Genomic DNA, 19,994 nt, shown 5'->3' with positions numbered 1-19,994 from the left:
AAAATTTTTTGAAACTAATTCTTTTAAGACCAAAAGGTCTTGGTTGTGATAGAGACTATAATTTGATTTTTCAGTTGTTTGTCAGTCTTGACCTTTTAGTTCTTCTTTTTATCAGTTTTTTCATAGACTTGATACAGAAGAAAGTTGAGTGGTTCATTCATATTTAAAAAGAATATGTGGTTCTTAACAGGTAGAATTCTCCAGGTAGGTGGTGGCATCTGCCTATGAGAGCCCCTCTTCAGCCCTTTTAATGTATTAAGAAATGATTTTATTTTGCTAATTGGAAGAATACTTTCTTGTAGTAGTAACTTGATGAGTTGAGAGATAAGTGTAAAGTTACAATGCTGGTAATACTGCTGGCTAATGATGTTCCTAGTGTAAGCTTCAGTTGTTCTACTGACCCAGCTACTTGTGAGCTGGATTGGCTTCAAAAAGCCACTGATTTTTTCATGTGTGTACATGTCACCATGGTGTTTTCTGCTTGTTTCTTTATTAAAGCTTGTCTACTTGTCTGTTTATCTTACCTGTGCCACTGTGCCACTGCTTGGTACCTGATGCATAAATGCTGTACATCAGTATTTATATGAAATCGTCCATCTTGGAGCCAACCTTAGAGGCTTTACCAGACAGGCAAGCCAAAGAGTGAAAAACCATTATACTGAGCTAATATTTAGTATATATGTTCAGTTAAGAAATAATCAGTAGCTGCTTGGATGAAGCTTGCATTTATTGTTACTGCTCTTGTTTTGTGGTTATATGGAACATTTATTTTTAAGCAGTTTTGCTGAAGTACTTAACATGCAATTTGTAACCTTCTTGGTGAATAGGTTAAGACAGTTTCTCCTGGGTTTATGAGTGTGTGTTTTTCTTCTTTCAAAAGGAAGCACTCAAAAGATTCCTCCTGGGTCATCTGAAAGATGTTGCACATCAGAGTAGTTAATGCTGCATACATAAGGACAAAGACATTTCTTTGCACCGTTTTTCTAAATCTGTTTGATGTTGGGTTTTTTTACTTATATCGAAGCAGATTTCTGCTATAAAATGTAGTTCTACTCCTGTTTAACTATGTTGCTGTTGTTTAGCCCATATTATTCAAGTAGTGCAGATTATTTTTTGTGGCCATGTGACAGCTTAAAAATTGGCAAACTAAGTAGTGGAAGAATAATGCAACTACTCTTTAAATGCATTATTTGTGCAGAGCACTTAGTATTTTATATTAAAAGAATGAACAAAAAGGTGGTAAATAAGAGATTATGCAGGTTACATGAACAATCAGCTTTTTCTCCAGCAATAGCCAATAAACCACTGATTCAGTTAAGCAATACCTGGCTTTGTTAAGATGCTTAAAAAAAAGATTTGATTTCTTGATGCACATGCCTCTCATTTTAATGACACTGTATGTACATAACTGGACCAAACATGGTAACTAGTTATATGAAATAGTATATTGAACATAAGGCTTGTTCAGAATCAAATACACAATTACTAATAACAGTAGTTTTCTGAAATCCTTGTCACTCTGCTGACTTTTGATCCATATTAGTATGATTCTGATGGGTAACAAAAATCTTGGGGGTTGGAGAAGGGAAGGGGGATTAGAGCTGAACCTCAGTGATATCTTTGTGCTTTTGGAAAATGTCACATAATTCTAACCAGCAGGGCAGAATCCAGTGTGAAACTTGTACTTGATTAAATAATCCTGCCTTCATCTCAGTTCATGTTATTGTTCAGTTGAGGCCTTTCATTCCACTTACTTGAAGTTGAGGATTCTTGATGTTGTTTTCGGCTCTAAGGAAATGTTATCAGTTGTAATAGAGTCCTATTTAAGTATCTTTAATCTCTTTGATAAGTACTTATGTTAGAAATTTAATCTTAAGAAATATAAGGAAGAATTTAATTTCTCTTTACAACTTGATTACTTTAAAAAATTGTAAGTTACTAGTGATATTGGTTTTATGATCTTTTATAAGATTTATGATTTATTCTTAAAGCTTATTTCTGGTTTATTCTTAAAGCTTATTTGTGATTTAAAATAGAGAACAAACCCCAAAGCTTTCAACTTACCTGGCATACCTGAATCTCAAACAAGAGCTGCTCTCCAGCTACAATGTGTATATCAATACACAACACGTACAAAGAGTTCACATGAAAGCTGTTTCTTTTACTTGTGGTAATAGAAGGTCTGTTGGAAGTCTTCAGCAAAGCCATGAGTAATATTTATTTTAGCCTTTAAATAAGAATTTTCTTTCAAATGACTATATTCTTTAGTTTGAGATTTTCTTTATTCCATTCCCTGAAAACATATTGTTTGAATTTTCATTTGAGCTCACTGGAGTGATTTTAAGTTTTCCTTTGTTACAGCAACTGTAGCTAACATGCATAGAAATAAAATGCCACTAAAAAAAAGGTTTAGAAAAATGTATTTAAACCCACAGCCCTTCTTTGGGCTGTTCAGAGCTTGACAAGTTAGTATTCAAGGTTAAGGGGTATATACAGTGATAATGTGTGTAAGTTTAGTAAGATGTTTTAAACCTTTTTTTGTTATTAGAAAAAAATGTCTTAAGGTAACAGAAAAATGCCACCTATTGAAAATTTACTCATTCTTGCCTGTTGTTTTATGAAGATGAAATGTGGGATGTCACATAGGCAGTCAGGTTTTACTGAAGTCCGAGTGTTTCCAGTGTCCTCAGGCTGGCAGGGCAGAATGTACTCCTTGTACTCCAGTGCAACCTTACATGAAACAGATGAAACACAGGTACATCTAAACTGTTGGAACATACTGTGTGTCCAGTAGACAAAGCTGCATGGAAGGATCTGAGAGATGTATGGTGTTTTCCCTCATGGTTTTCCTCCTAGTATGTAGGGAGAGGAGATAAAAGTATTCAAGCAGGGAATCAGCTGGGAATAGAAGGTGGCAAGAATCAATAATGAACAGAAATCCTTAAAAGGTAGCTAGTGCTTCTGTGTGCTTAGTTTTCCTTTTACTTGCTTCCCCCCCAGCACCTTTCAGATTGAAATTATGTTTCTGATGGTAATTTGCAACCAAATTATTCAATCTGTCTTTTCATGCAGGACACGACTGCACTGGTGAAACCAGCAGTGCTGTTTAATGCTGCTGAGAGCAGTGAAATAGTTGACAAGAATAATGCTGCAGAATGGGAAAACAAAGAGTTAATAAAAAAACACATGACACTGGTGTACCATGTTAAAGTGTCCTCCTAATAAGTTTTAGGGGAAGGAATGGATTATGGCTGCCTATAGGAGACTAAGTATGGGAGATAGCTTTCTTTCAGAACCTCCTAGACTCTTGCCTGGGCTGTCTTAGGGCTGACCTTTGTGCAGCGACACTGTTATGGTCAGTCCCAGCTGTATATTTAATCTGTAGGATGTGTGGCAATTTATGATGCCCAAGAAATTCATTCTCTTTGAAGCCCACCTGAAATTACTGTGAGTGCTTGGTATAAATGAATTTGGGAGGTTTGAGAACTTCATCTGACAAAGATTTTTCAAGATTCTTGTACTTCTTCATCCAATTCTTTTTATTGCTGTCCCTTTTAAATTGTTCAGGTACAGATTTATTGCAACCCAGGCATATTTGAGTTGGGAGTTATTTCAGGGAATCATCTGTTTACTCCCGTTTCTAACGTCTTGTGGTCACTTTTTTTGTGTGTGTGTGCTTTAAGTCTAAAATGCATATGTTTGCAACTGTTTTAGTTTTTTAAGATGGTCTTGAAAGAGTAGTTGTCTCCACAGATTCAAAGCTTTTGCTTTATTTCATCTCTTGTAACTGCTTTATTTTGCCCGCTCTTCTCAAGACATGGTATGTGTACTGCGAGTGCTTTAAAGCAAGGTCTTCATGTTCTTGCTCTTCAGAGCTTGCAATACCGACTTTGTCACAGCTGGTTTCTAAAATACATTGTACTCCTGTATACAGTGGTAGGCTGTACTAATTCATTTTATTGAGTAGGTCATTCACAACCGGGAGTTTGTCTGTTGTGGAAGGTCTTGATTGAAAGTCTTCAGCTGGCACTCAGAAAGATGGTCACCCAGGGGAGAGGAGAAAAAATGTATGTGTTTACTAACCTTAAGTTTGTAAGCTGTGCTTTTCTGTGCCAGCAGTTCTTGGCCAGATCTTTGTTTCGTCACCTTTCTTTCAAACGAATTATTCTCTTACTTCATTTCTGTGTTCTTGAGACCTGCCTGGTTTATAATTTATGAAGTAAATATTCTCATAATATCCTAATATTAATTATCCTAACATCAATTATCCTAATAACTGTCTTTTTATAAGAGAACAGACCTATCTCCACATGCTTGTGTATAAATGCACTGTATCTATATGTAAAATGATTAACATCTCAGCGATAGTTTGGAGCATCCTGATGGAACAGTTTGAGTTAATATTTTCATGTTGTAAAACTGATATATATCAAAAGTTTCTGTAACAGCCAAGAGGCTGGTTGGGAACAGAGTTCATTGCAGGTTCCCGTTGGACCTGTTAGGCTTGCTTTATTCATTAACTGGCTTGGAGCTGAGTTAACACTGAAGTGCGGCACACCAGATGGGTGGCACTGGAGATGACCTTTCTTCATAAAACAAACAGAGCTTTGGTTGCTTTTCTTGTGGTGGCCTCTGCTCTCTATTTGTCACATGTTGTTAGTTATCACTGGTGGCCTTTATTAGGTGGTGACCCTTTGCAGTCCATATTACTTAAGAGAGTCCTTAAAGGATTTTATTATTTGAGCCTTGCTGGTTTGAACTAATGGTGGAGATGTCAGTTGACACACAGTGCTGCATTGCAAGTTCCTTAACTACTTAATTTCTACCTTGCAGAACATTTGAAAACAAGCTGTGTTGAAATAGACTTTTGTCAAGCAACAGCAACAGAAGTCTGCCCTGGAAGAAATAGTTTGAATATTTTCCCTTTCTATTTTATTTAGCTCAACTTAATAATACATACATATGAAACTGATTTACTATTCTAAATGATGAATAGAAGCTGTTTTGAAGACTTGTTCTTATTATAAATTATAAAACCAGTGACCAAAATTTTGTGAGCTGTATTACTGAGCTGTAGAAATTGTTATATAAACCAGTTAGTTGTGAATAAACACATTTAGGCATAAGAAACATAAATTGTAAGTAAACATACTCCTGTACCTAAGAGAAATCCTTAGGAAAACGTGTAACTCAGCTTCTTATTTAATGCATTCCCTTTAACATTGTTTTCTCTGCATTTATTTAATTCTATCCAAGTTCAGTTTGATATGTGTCTCAAATATGTTTTGGCTTCTAGTAAATACAAGATTAAAGAATATAAGAACAAATAAATGTATCTCTAGGGTTCATAAACATATAACAGATGAGGAAAAAAAGTGCTGTCAAACTTAGCATAGAGTTATCCTTCGTTTCACATCAACTTCCAGTTAGGGAGAATTAGGCTTTCTTCTGGAAAGAACAAAACCAGAATTAGAATATAATCATTTAAATCAAGGTTTCTTCCTTTCAGATTTAAATTAGAATTGATGGGTTGGTTTGTTTTGGTCTGCTTTAACTAAAGGTGTGAGCTTATTTTTCTGAACCCTGAAAGCCAGATTGGTAAATTCCTTGTTGCTCAAGAGAGATGCGTTGAGAAATCTCTTTGTAGATGTGCTTCCGTTGTAGCTGCAGGCCTTGAGGGGGGAGTGTACACATCAGATACAATTTCTAACTAGAGCAGAACGGCTGAAAGCCAGCTAGTCCGATAGAGATTGGTGGTGTTTTTTTCTCCTTCCTTGTCTCCCTACCTCCACAAATGTGGTTGGCTTCTGATTGCAGTTGGGTTGGTCTTTCTTTTGGTGCTTACAGCTGAAAGGGGGGGCCTCTGGAAACGTATTTTAGTCTTAGGGTAGTGATCCCATAACATAGTAATAGATTCCTGGCTGCCTGTGCAGATTCAGGTGGTGCTTCTCCTCAGTGTGCATGTGTGTGTATGTATTGATTATGTGCCTGTATCCATAATGATGTATTCCGAAGTCCTCATAATAATAATGTTATGAGGTAGTCTTTAGAGAAAAAAAAAAAAGAAAATGAGAAGGTTAATGATTGTCAGGGATAAAACTGGTATTTTTCTCTAGTCGTGCTAAAAGCTTGATAGAAACGAAAGGCTTGTGGCACCAGCTTTTGGTTGAATTCTCTGGTCTTTTTTAATATGAGGCTAGAATTGACCTGTAGGGTCGCTCTTGGCTCTTGATGTTAATCCCTTTGTGGAAATGATCATGAATTAGTAGCTGTTAGAGCCTAGCAGGGGAACTTAACGATAGGAGAACAAATTACATGTCAACTATTATGAAAGTGACTTTAAATTTTGACCCTATACTTGAAGGCATTGCATAAATGTAAGCATACAGTGTCTGTGACTGACGTGAAGGAATGTAAAGCACTGAGGTGCCTGTGTGATAATGGAATTGGAGATAGCCATAGGGCATACCGGCAATATGTCATTTTATTCTTCTAAAACATGTTAACTAGGTTATGGTTAAAAGTATTTCAAATGTGTCATTCTGAGCTATTTGTAACTGTTTAAGTTCTGTGGGAGTCACTTACAGAAAACATGTGGTTATATGCTGCAGAAGGTGGGGGGTTTATTTTTTTATGCATCAATCTTTTGTGCTGTGTTTCAAAGCAAATGGGAACAGATGGAGGCTTGCTTTTGATACAACATAGCATTTAAAACTAGTATTGTGAAGAGGGTTTGTATTACTGAAAGATTTTAATGTGGAGGTTTTTTTTGTATTCAGTATGAAGCTGCATTAGGTAATATTTTTGTATCATGCTGTTAGAGGTCAAAGTATTAGGGCAGTAAATAATCCTCTATGTCTGACATACCTAAATATATAGTGCTAGCTTGCATACTGTGCTCCTCACTTCAGGAGAAACCAAGAATCGATTGTGGGCTGGCTGCCAGTGGGACAACACTTTGTCTCTCCATATGGGAAGAGCATCTTTTGCTGGCCCAAAAATGGGACTATACCATTGCCAGGAGTCAGTTCCACCTTTGCCATTTTACCATTGCCAGGAGTCAGTTCCACCTTTGCCATTATACCATTGCAGGAGTCAGTTCCACCTTTGCCATTATACCATTGCCAGGAGTCAGTGACAGCTCCTGAACTGTTGCTTTTGTCTGTAACAGTTTATCCTGAGTGAAGAATGTGTCTTTTCTTAAAATCTTTCAGTGATGAACCTGTGACTTTTATAGTGTCTGTATTCAATGTTTACTGTCAAGACAAGCAAATGTTGTCCTTTTGTGTGTGTAAGGTTGCCATATCTTTGTATCCATGATATATATTTATACCTATATGCACACACAAACTGGCAAGGTGAGAATGGAAAGTAAATTCTTTTCCAGCTGTTATTGGCCTTGCATGGCTGATGTGCTTGTGCTAGCATCCTTGACAAAATATACTTGGAAGTTCAACCAACTAAGCATATACAACACACCACCAAAAATACATATATTAATACATATTTTCATACAAGATAATGCTAATTCCACATCAAGTGCTTTTTCTTCTTGGAGATGCTGTACTAAATGCTTAGAATTGGTAGAAATAATTTTATAGGGGAAAAAAATTTAGTGTAAATAAGGGTACTTAATATGAAACAATGAAGTTTTAAGTTAACAGGCTGTTAATATTTTTATGGCACATAAAACCACATAAATAGAGTTCAAACCAAGTTTGCCAGTCTGTGTTGATATTAAACGTAAGACATTTTGTCTGGCCAAGAACACGCAGTGAGTCTTGGGTAGCTTTAAAAAAATCCACAGACCTTTAGCTTTCAGAGTACTTTGGATGCCCAAATGTTAAGAAAAGGCACTTGAGTTAATCAATATGTATTTTACCTTTTCCCTGAAACTGTTGTTTAACTGCTGGTTTGAGATAACCGTAAGGCAGAAGAGCTCACTTGGCTGTCTCATGAACTGTTCTTAATGAGCATTATGTTATTTTCCCCTCTCGTTTTTCTAGGCTATTCAATTAACCCCTAGACGATGGCTGAACCTGCAGGAATACCAAAGCAAAAAAATAATGGCAGACCATGGGGTTACAGTTCAGAGATTCTTTGTAGCTGATTCTGCAAATGATGCCCTGGAGGCTGCTCAAAGACTAAGTAAGTTGACCGATAATGGGAGAAATTTGCTTCACCAGATAGCAATCTGGAAAACCAAATTGCTTTCTAATAAGTTGTACACCATCTACAAATTGATGTGTATTGAAAAGCTTTGATATGTTGACCAGACAATAAATATATGCTGAATTTCATATGTGAACAGTAATTTACAACAGCAATATTTAAACTTTAAAATGTTTTGAAGCAGCATGTAACATGAACTTATCATTATTTCTATACTACTGAATAATTCAGAATTCAGAATACATCATGAGTGGTTGCTGAGGGAAATTATTTGTTGGGGTATGCTTGATATAATTTTAGGAACTGAAGTAAATGAACTTGGTTTTCAAACAAAAATTTGCCCTTAAAAAGCAGAGGGAGAAAAAGGTTGTGGACTCTCAATTTTAAGATATTCAGAACCCAATTGGGCTCAGCTTCCTGTAGCTCACCCTGTTTTGACCTGGTGGGTTGGACCACATGATCTCCAGAGGTCCTTGTAACCTCAACTGTTGTATGCGTTTATGAAGAAATGAGAATTATTTCTCGTATATGCTTGTATGTACTGAGAAAGAGAATTATATGCGTGCATATTTGTATGTATGTTTGTCCATGTGGAGAAAAAAAAAAAGGTAAGTTGAGTCATGTACCATCACAAAAGGACTTGACAGTGGCCTGGAGAGAAGGCCATGCTTCTGGAACTTCATTTTGGTTCTCTGAAAGCATCCTCACTTTTGTGTAGCGAACATAAAATGGAAGTGTGGGTCAGAAATGACCTTATGTAATACCTTTTCTGTCAGAAGGAAATGCGTGGGAGTGTATTTGTCATCCAGTTCTAACTCTGAGAGAAGTTTTCTGCAATAGTAGAAACAGTAGTTTGCATAGTTTTCCTCTTTTCGTTTAGCTTTTGTTAATATATCTCACATCAAAATGCCAGAGGCCAGACATTATTGTAGTCTAATTGTGTAGGAACAGGAAGCTTTTCTGTTTTATGTTTTATGCTTTACGTGATGCACAAGCCACTTAGTTAAATGCATTTCTGTTTTGCACACTGGAAGGTAAGTTAACACAACTTATATCAGAGTCTCATCAGACCTTAAGTAGCTAAATAGCATTAGCATAATGGCTTGCTAAATATCTATAACTTAAGGTGATACATTTTTCAGCAATCAAAGCCTTCTTATGACAACAAATATATTTGAAACAACAACATTCAATGTAACTGTTACGGTCATTTGGCAGTGCAAAATGAAAAATGCTGACGCAAAGCTCATAAAATTGGAGGGTGTCCTTATGCTGGGGTGTCTGAGAAAATCAAGAAATGCCATCTGAAGCTAGGCAAGTTTTTTGCAGATCTTACAACAAACACTTAAACTCTCCTCTTCATGACTGAACCCATAAATGGATTAGTCTGTCCAGTAACTATTACTGGTCTCAATGTCTGTACCTATTTGGAGAAATTAATTACTCCAATAAAGGCAGTGAACCTCTTCTGTTTTATGATGCGAGATTTAAATAACCTTTGAAGCTTGTTTGCTTTGCAAATTACAGGCATACTGATGTATTAAAAAAAAAAAGGGGGTTGAAATTTAGATAATCAAAAGTAAAATCTAAAAATTATTTGCTAATGAAACTCTATAAGGCAAATTGTGTTTATTTTAGCTGAGTTGGCTTGTTAACACTTCAAAACTTGTCAGTGGTAGCTTTCGTCATTTTATGTAACTGCATTCAACCATACTGCATGACTGGGTGTTAAAGAATGGTGGTTTATAGCATGGAAGCTATTTCTTGTTGAAATAGTTGACACTTCTTTGCTCCACTAAATAATTAACAACATCCTTGTAATCCTTTTGATAGTGTACTGTTATTCTACTTCTAACATGCACTTTGAAAACTAAGCACCAGGAAGCATCACAGTTTTGCTACTGTGGTCATTGTTGTTCCACTCTTTCAACACATTTATCATCTTTATGATCTTTCAGACTAGTCGTATCTCTGTCACTCAGGTTAATCTGCACAATTTGGTGTGGGCTGCCGTCTTCTGAATATGCAGCCACACAAAGGAAAAAGTTATGGGCAAAACAAAAAACTTCAGCCTAGAGGAGGCACAAAATACTTTTCAGATGAAAAACCTAATGGAGGTGGCTGTGGGATTTCTTGACAGACAGGCATTCTGCAATGAAAGATGGTGAAAGGAGAGGCCAATCACCCCTGCCAAGTAGTGCTCAAAAATCTGGTGGTTTAGATGCTGTATGCCACATTGCAGCTGTCCTTAACTTTCCTTCCTGCAAAGAAGAAAGGATGCTTGCCAACATATTTTTAAGATAAAAATAGGCTAAAGTTATCAAAACTTGAAAGTCAGGGGTTCGGTATTTTTCTTGTGAGAGGAGGTTCTTTCTATAGACCTGTCATCATGAATACAGCTGAAACAATAATTTTCCTTGCAAATCTTAGAGCATTACATCACTCACAGGGATCTGTGTGCGTGATTAAGGGGTACAGATAAAGGGATAGAAATTCCTGACATGGAAGTCTGGTGTTCACAAATTAATTTCACCAAATACTATGTGCTTGACAGAGGTGTCTGCGCTGCTGCCGTGCCTGTGGTCACCAATTTTGCTGTTGTTGGATTTCCTCTTGATGCAATGGAAAGAGAAGGGATTAGATAATTCTTGCTGCTGTCTTCACTTGTCAGGAAGGTGTTAATGTTCTTGAAGGGGTTTGCCTTTATCCAGTATCAGCACTTTAGTTGTAGTTTGCTCATTTCCTCTCTTGTGCGCTATTTTTATTAATACGTACACTGAATACACAGAATGTTAATATTCTCAGAGTTTCAGAACTTACCAACAGCACAAAGGCAGTCTACAAGGAATTTTTAATGGAATTAAAGGATTGATTTTTTTTTTTTTCCCCCTTCAAAGATAAGACTGGCAGATGTGAAGAAAATTAAAATGACATCACTAATATTGACTTCAAACAAAGTTGTACACAATAAGGAATACAGAATTAGGCCCCAAGGAATTCATTGCCCTCTACGTGCTAAGCCGTTTTCAGGTGTAACTCTTGCAGAGCAGGGGATATTTACAGAATACCAAAAAATACAGTCACAGATGGTTTTGTTTCATGTTAAAATTCCTAGGGTTTTCAAGAGAGGAAAGAAAAAGACATTGTACTGGTTTGCTACAACACTGTGCCCTTGCTTAGTCTGCCATCTGAAGAAACACAACCTATAGACACATTCTTAACGGTTCTAGTGCAGGTATTTAACAGAACAAAGGGAAATATTTGAGAGCTTAGTTTTTCTCTGAGATGTAAGATCATCTGGCTGTTGCAATAACTCACAAGTCTTCTGATCTGGTTTTCACTTAATGCAGTGGTACATTAAAGGCTTGTTTAGCCAGAGAAGGCATTTCATAGAATCATAGAATACCAGGTGGGGAAGACCTTAATGTGATCCATTAAGGTCTTAATGTGGACCTTAATAAGGTCCAAAGACCTTAATCTGGTCCAACCTTTCTAGGCAAGGCATGGCTTAGACTAGATGTCCCAGCACACTGCCCAGCCAAATCTTGAAAGTGTCCGATGTTGGGGAACCCACACCTTCCATGGGGAGATTATTCCAATGGCTCATTGTTCTCATTGTGAAAAAATTTCTTTTGTGTCCAGTTGGAATCTCCCCAGGAGTAACTTCTGCCCATCACCCCTCATCTTTTCCATGGGACTTCTACTAAAAAGGGAGTCCTTTCATGCTATTTCTTTTCCTCATAATGTACTACTGATACAAGGAAAAATTCCACATGTATGCATACATATGCACACACTATTAGGGTGTGTATTGGGCAGATGCATTATGCAGTGTTTCAGGGTCCATCATTTTCTCTAGCCTTCTTCACCAAAGGCCCTTAAGTCTGCTTCAGCCCATGCACTGTTCTTTAAGTTCTGCCTGATGGAGAAATTATTAAGGGAACCATCACTTTAAACTAGTAGGTGGACAAAGCTGAAAGGGATTATAATTATGCTGGAGGGTGTTACTATGTGCTGTCAATTGGCTCTTTGAATCAGTAGAGAACTTACAGAGGTGGTTGAAAATGCTGACAATCCTAAATCAATGCTGGAAACTTGGCGTGCATTTCTTTTTGTGATTTTTAACAAAAGCAATAGAGTGCTGCCTGTTGCCACTTAGAGTGTTTCATTACATTTAGGAATCAGTCAGGTGCAGTGTTCACACTCTGTCACAGAGAAATGCAATTCAGTTGAGTGCAAGGCTTTTATTCACTCTTGTTTCAAAAAAAAAAAAGGTCTGACAATATAGTTTCTACATGTCCTATTTCCATTGCCTTATGCATGAGGGAGCTCATAAAATTCGGCTTTGGACTGAAGGCATGCTTTTTATATCAGGCTGGAGAGATAAACAGGTATTTTATAAAGAACAGAAGAGGTTTATTAAAGCCTCTTTCCATGAGGTCATTTACCTGTCACCTGTTCACTACTTTTCAGACTATTGAAAGAGTTCTCAGCCATGTGATCACCAGTCTCCTTCCTATCTCAGCCTGCTGGGTTTTTTACCTTAGCTGTGTTAAATTTAGATGGAAGGCTGCATTTTTAGATGCAGTTTTAGATCCCTTGTCTGAAAGTTCATCTCTCCAACACAAGTTGGGAAAACCACTTGGAAGCAATTTGTGTTTAGAAAGGATCAGAAATTGATCTTTAGCTCGGTAATGTCCTTTTTGTATAGATTATGAAGAAATTGTTGGTGGTAATGCCTGCATTTAATGTAAGCTTTTATGTTAGGGAAAATGAAAAAGATCCTGGAACCTGACATTTCTGGGGATATTAGAGATGTGAATTTAGGTTCTTTTTTGTTACACTAGGAAGAGCTTTTCAATTAGTATCCTGTACAGACTAGCTCTCTTATAAGGTTGTATTTAAGTAACTCAATTTACTCCTCAATTTTTGAGATTGTTGGCTACTTAGCTGATCTTTTTTTTTTACTGTCATGTGCTTTGCTTACATGATTGAATTCCCTTTCTTTTCCATCAGGATAGGTAACAGAGGAATTGCCTCCTGCACTTCTGTGATTTTTCATATTTCTTTCCATTGTATAGTTCACTGTGTAGTAATAATTTTTTACCTGTGTGTAATAAGTTATTTCTCAAACCCCTCTATATACTTAGTGGTTGTAACTAGTTATTTTTTAGATCCCCTTGGATTATGTTTCTCTGCATATGTTGAAAAATCGTGCTGCTGAAATAGTATTCCATGGAGCTGTACGCAAAGAACATGCTCGCTGTTAAGGATCAGCTCTCCCATAAGTCCTTTTATTTTCTCTGACAGCTTTTATTAAAGTTCCTTACACTTAAATTATGGCTTTATGAAACTATTCTTTCAGACAAAATAATGCTATAAGTTATTGACTAATATGATTCTATTCTCAAATGGGTAAGTATTTAGAAAACAACCTTTTAAATTTAATGGAAAAGTGCTGGTGGATGAGCTGCCTTTGGACCATGTTCAGCATTATTGAGCATGAGTGTTTCTCTATTCTGTTTGGCAGGTTTTCAGTTAATGGATTTGCCTTGTTTGAGTGATGAAATCTAAGACCAAAGCAAATCTGCATTTCCCAACAACTTCTCAGTAAGAGGAAATACCTGTTAATACTCTGTTACTCCCAGTCTTCATAGGCATCTCTTGAATGCATCCGTTTCAAAGCTCTGCAGAATTTGCCAGTGTCTGTGGTTTTAATCACTTTCTGTCCCTTGCTCTGTTTCCTGTTGTTTCTCAGAGCCCTTGTCTCGTTGCGTCCATTTTCTCTTGTTTCTTTCCAAGGCCATCTTGTGAGTTCTGATTGAGAACAACCTCTTCCTTTTTTGTGCTAAACAGTCAGTTGGATCTTACCCTGCTTACAGCAAGTCTGTGGCAGTTGTGTACTGCTAGAAGTCACTGTGTGTTTGTGTGCATACCTTTTTCTGCTTGCTGAAGTTTACTTAGAGCACCATTCACTTGACACAGCGGTTATAGCAATGAATGTTTCTGTGTATGGTCAAAAAACAAATGATGATCGCTACCAGTTCAAATACTATTGTTTTGATATTTTTCTGCTCTGAAATGGTTTGCTCTTTGGAAAAAACTTATACATTTGGGTATTATGTCAACAATTTGCAAAATCTTACTTTTGTCTGAAAGTGATGAAAATAATAAACCAGTGTAAAAGTGATGAAGGCAGCACCTTGTTGGTTATAGTTATTTAAAGTAATTTTTTGTGGGAGGCTTAGTAATCAATATGCCAATGAGCCAATTTATTTACCCCATTTACTGGGTGAAAAAAATCAGTCATGGAAAATCAGGGGAGTGAGGAAAGGTGTTAAAGGGTTGTGTTCGCTGAAACCTGCTTTACTAGGGATTTTGTTAGAAAGCCACATTGAATTTGCTGTGATACAGCTATAGTGCAAAGCTGGAGTACTGTATCTGTTCAGTAGTAGCTCTTTTTATGGACGTTCTTTGTTTGCTCTCATATTGCTTTTAGGTGCTTTAAGTTAATCTGTCCTGGAAGCTAAACCACACAAAGGCACTATTAAGGTGGAATTAGGGTTTCTACGTGAGGATTTCATACACAATGGCTGTTCGCACTGCTGTGTAGCAGGGCCTTTCTCCCTGGACATGAGCCCTAAAATACTGCTGCTTTCACCTCTCTGTGTACATGTTTTCTTTGTTGGTTTTGAATCGTGTAATTCCTGTTTATTCTCCTTTCTCCTTGCTGCCCTCCTTCCTTTGTGTTTCATGCTGAGAAATTTTATTTCACAGAGGCTGCTGAGAAGTGGCAGAATTTTAAGTGCAGCAGTATTTAAGCAGTGCATTATCCTTGGTAAACCCTGCAAGGGATCTCTCGGTTAGCTTTACTACGTGCCCCATTCCTCCTCTTCAGATTAGTAATATTATTCCACATAAGCCCTTGGCACCTGTGTGAAAAACAAGCAGTTGTCTAACACCGCACGTCTTTGTTGGTAATGGCTACATGTGTTACATCCTGCGTGCCAGGAAAAAAGGCGGTAAAACTTCCAGCTTCCCTAACTGTGATTTTGAGTTTTATTCCTTTTGAAGCAAAATTAATGAAAGATTTTGCCAAAGCTTACCACCAGGTGTTTTGTGGTGTTTCATGTTGAACCTTGCCATTGCAAGTTAAATTACACGTTGTTGCTTTTTAAATATTTTAGATATAGAAACTCCTTGAAGGGCACTCTGTCTCATGAGGAGTTGGGGAAATAGTTAATTTCAAATGGATTGTAATGAAAGAACCAAATCTGGTTTGTTTTTCTTATCTGTTCCCTTTGTTAGAAAATTACATGCTGAGTGTGAGTCAGTAAATGCAAGCTTGGGACTGCTTACAATAGTTGGGTATTTTATGACCATTCTTTGTCACCAAACGTCTTCATATTCAATAGATTTATAGTAATCTGAGTAATGGATAGGGGGCTAACAAATCAAAATCTCATTTCAGATGTTTGACACTAATGTTGTGCTGACTTATTGTTCTCTGTGTTGGATTTCTGATCAAATTACCAAAACAGCTACTTGGAAGTAACAACACAAAGCAAGAAAAAGTACTCTAGCAATGGGGTACTGAATTTTATATTTAATGTGTGGCATAGAAAATGGTCATTTACAAATTCCAGTTGTGTTAAATATATTAGTGGGTTTTTGTTTATAAAAGAAGGAGGTGACAGAAGTCATAGCTCTTGATTCAGGAATTTTTACAGGTTGTAAAAGATGCAAGATTGCATGAGGAAGGTACAAGTTGACTGCTGGTATTTATTCCAGACTTGTCACGCCATATTTTGGAGTTCTTCAAGGTAGTTTTGCAGCTGCAAAACAATAACCAGATGCGTAATAGAGGAGCAGCTGCATGAAATTTTCATGGTTTTATGCATAAAATGAGAACCATTAGACAATCTTTATGTCTAAGGTATGAAACACCGAACAACATTGTTTTTCTGCAATACTAGCAGCTGTGTAAAGGAGAGAAATCACACCTTCTACACTCTCTCAGTGCCCATCTGCTTCTAGATATTTGGGGGCCAATTACTGAAACTGAATTTCTTGGTTTTGTTTTCCCTTGTTTGTTACTTTGGCTTGCATTGAAATGTAAGTGATAACTTTGGTATTAATTTGCAAAACTCTTGTAAAAATTCATCTGTGACACTGAGTAGCCTTTTTTTTCCAAATCACCTGTATCTATAGCTGCTGGTTTTATCTGAATGCCACAGAGTATCCCCTTCTGGGAACCTCTGTTCCTGATGGAAGATAAGTGAGTTGTGCTTGGTTTTTTTTAGGATTCTGCCACCCCTGACTGTGTGTTTTTCAGGGCAGAACTGAATCCAAATTTTTCGTTTGATATAAACTACACGACTGTTGAAAGAAATACTGGGTTATTTGAACAGTCATTTAGTTGGCATTTGTATTTAACAAAGCGTGTGGGAGAAGTTATACTGACTATTGTCCACAAGCCGTGTGTCACTCTCACTTGAGAATTCTTCTCTAATTCCCTCTGAAGCCTGATGTATGTGTTTATTTAAAAGAAATCTGTGTGTTGATAGTTACTATAGCTTAGCGTGCTCTTGGTGTGATCTTCTGTATGATCAGTCTCAGTGCATAATCCCTCGTAAAAGGGTGTCAATTATGTAACGGATTCTTATGTCTGTAAAATGTGGGTTGTGGGGTTTTTTAAGTTAAGCTTTTTAATGGAAGCACTAAGTAGCAAAATCATATTGAGCTAGTGTAAAATCTAAGAGTGGAATGATGGCAGTCTAGAGAAGAGGATAGTTTATAATTAGCCCCTTTTGTAGTATCTGTTAGGTCCTTACTAGCAAAATTCTTTCCTGTGCTCAGTAGTTTGGTAGTGAGTTCTTCAAAGAAATAGATAACCTCTTCTCTCCTCCATACTGTGAGCATTTTTGTCCCTGAAACTAATGTTATTTGAGGCTGCAGTTTCATCTGCAAAGGGGGCAAATGCGACATTAGCTCTGGTTAGCCCCTCATTGCTCGTTGATGTGTGGAGAGGTGTTTCGTTTTGTAGTCAGGCCTCGGATAATTGGCACAGTAAAGAACAGGAGGAACTGGGCTAGATTTGGAGAGAGTAAAAGCGGAAAATTTTACAAACAGAGAAGTTTTGAGTAGTGATAAGTTCCTTCAAATTAATAGTTAAACTTGTGCAGAAAAAACAGTTCTTATTCAGATGCTGTTCTTTAACTGAACTCTGAATTTTTGCCCTGTCATTTTGCATTTCTTCTGTTGAGTGTGTAAAACAACCACTTTGTTATTGCCCAAGTTTGATGCTGTTGTAATTTCCCTATCTCCAGTAGTATTCCCTAGGTGATACAGGGTACAGCGGTGTCGTGGTTTAAGCCCAAGCTGTAAATCAGAACCACGCAGTCTACTGCCCCCCCCCCCCCCCCCCCCACCTTTCTTCCCTCCGCTTCTGGAGGGACGGGGAGGAGAATCAAAAGAATGCAGCTCCCACGGGTTGAGATAAGAACAGTTTAATAACTAAGGTATAACACAAATCACCACTGCCGCCACCAACAATAACAACGACAAGAGAAATAACAAGGGAAGAGAATACGATACCGCCCGCCGGAAAAGACAGCCCGCCCGACCAGGGGACGTGCCCTTCCGGGTAGCTCCCAGTTCCATCCCTTGGCATGACGTGCTGTGGTATGGAACACCTCCTTGGCCAGTCTGGGTCAGGTGTCCTGTCCCCGCTTCCTCCCGGCCCCTCCTCCTCCCTGGCAGAGCATGAGACTCACAAAATCCTTGGTCAGTCTAAACATCGGTGTTATCAGGTTTTTTTGTTCCCAAGCCAAAAGTCAAAAACACAGTGCTGCAACAGCTACTAAGAAGGAAAAAAAAACCAAAAAACTGACTGCCACTGCTGAACCCAGGACAGTATCCACCCCTTGTTCCATATCATTCACGTCATGCTCAGATCCCACATTTTCCATATACCCTCACTCTCATTTCAGTGCATTGTTATCTTAGTGCACGGACCAATTCCTATAAAGCTACTGAGTCCATTCGGTTCATGATGTTGGGCTCCATCTCTTGGAACAGTCTTTCAGGGCAGAAGAAGCTGTATGCAGTGTTGGATCGTTGCCTGCTGATGCTGATCATTCCTTTACTGTAGAACTCATCCGGTTCTATCAAAGTTCATTCTCTGTTGGGATGATGGTCGGAGGGAAGTCAGAGCCAGTCGCTGGTGCCCTGCAGACTTCTAGTTGATGGACTATAGCAGGCAACAGCGTACAATTGAGTTCATTGTCTGTTTTCCCCTAAAATCAAATCCCCTTGAGGTACGCATCGGACTTCCCCATCTTCCCGCATTACCCACCAAGTATATCCAGGTCCCTGAGCAAAAGCAATCCCACGAGTGGGTTTGCCTTTACCTGAAGCAGGAATAACCCAGACTGTCTTCCCCAGCAAATTCTTCATGTGCACCACAGGAACTTTGTCCCCCTCTACAATATGTAAAAGTTCTGACTGTGCTGGGCCAGCCCTGTTGGCAGATCCTCTGGTGTTGACCAACCAGGTGGCCTTTGGTAAGTGTGTATCCCAATGCTTGAAAGTTCCCCCACCCATTGCTCTCAGTGTAGTTTTTAACAGCCCATTATACCATTCGATTTTCCCAGAGGCTGGTGCATGATAGGGGATGTGATATACCCACTCAATGCCATGCTCTTTGGCCCAAGTGTCTATAAGGTTATTCCGGAAATGAGTCCCATTGTCTGATTCAATTCTTTCTGGGGTGCCATGTCGCCACAAAATCTGGTTCTCAAGGCCCAGGATAGTGTTCCGGGCAGTGGCGTGGGGCACAGCGTATGTTTCCAGCCATCCGGTGGTTGCTTCCACCATGGTAAGCACATGGCGCTTGCCTTGGCGGGTTGGTGGGAGTGTGATATAATCAATTTGCCAGGCCTCCCCATATTTATACTTCAGCCATCGTCCTCCATACCAAAGAGGCTTTAACCGTTTGGCTTGTTTAATTGCAGCACATGTTTCACACTCGTGAATAACCCGGGCAATAGTGTCCATTGTTAAGTCCACCCCTCGATCATGGGCCCATCTGTATGTTGCATCTCTGCCCTGATGACCTGAAGTGTCATGGGCCCACCGGGCCAAAAATAATTCACCTTTATGTTGCCAATCTAAGTCCATCTGAGCCACTTCAATCTTAGCAGCTTTGTCCACTTGTTGGTTGTTCTGGTGTTCCTCAGTGGCCCGACTCTTGGGTACATGGGCGTCTACATGACGTACCTTCACCACCAGGTTCTGCACCCGGGCAGCGATATCTTGCCACAGTGCAGCAGCCCAGATGGGTTTACCTCTGCGTTGCCAGTTGCTCTGCTTCCATTGCTGCAACCACCCCCACAGGGCATTTGCCACCATCCATGAGTCAGTATAGAGATAAAGTACTGGCCACTTTTCTCGTTCAGCAATGTCCAGGGCCAGCTGGATGGCTTTCACCTCGGCAAACTGACTCGATTCACCCTCTCCTTCAGCAGTTTCTGCAACTTGTCGTTGAGGATTCCATACAGCTGCCTTCCATCTCCGATGTTTTCCCACAATACGGCAGGACCCATCAGTAAACAAGGCATACTGCTTTTCACTTTCTGATAGTTTATTATATGGTGGGGCCTCTTCAGCACGCATCACCTCCTCCTCTGGTGACATTCCAAAATCTTTGCCCTCTGGCCAGTCCATGATGACTTCTAGAATGCCTGGACGACTGGGATTTCCTATTCGAGCTCATTGTGTAATTAGTGCAGCCCATTTACTCCATGTCGCATCGGTTGCAT

General features: G+C 38.6%; 1 protein-coding gene across 1 annotated transcript in view; it reads left to right on the top strand.

The window, feature by feature from the left end:
- The window catches only part of SUCLG2 (succinate-CoA ligase GDP-forming subunit beta), a gene marked incomplete at both ends in the record, with an annotated part of 128,560 nt that overhangs the window by 18,108 nt on the left and 90,458 nt on the right, over positions 1-19,994 (top strand). Inside the window, one exon of the mRNA XM_080625486.1 lies at positions 8,007-8,148. Within this exon, the coding sequence (XP_080481612.1) occupies positions 8,007-8,148 (142 nt within the window). The remainder of the gene's footprint in view (positions 1-8,006; positions 8,149-19,994) is intronic.

This window comes from Psittacula echo (genome assembly GCF_963264785.1).
Source record: "Psittacula echo genome assembly, chromosome: 9".
Classification (NCBI taxonomy): domain Eukaryota; kingdom Metazoa; phylum Chordata; class Aves; order Psittaciformes; family Psittacidae; genus Psittacula; species Psittacula echo.
Note: the sequence above shows the minus strand (reverse complement) of the source record. Positions and strands in the feature narration are given on the sequence as shown.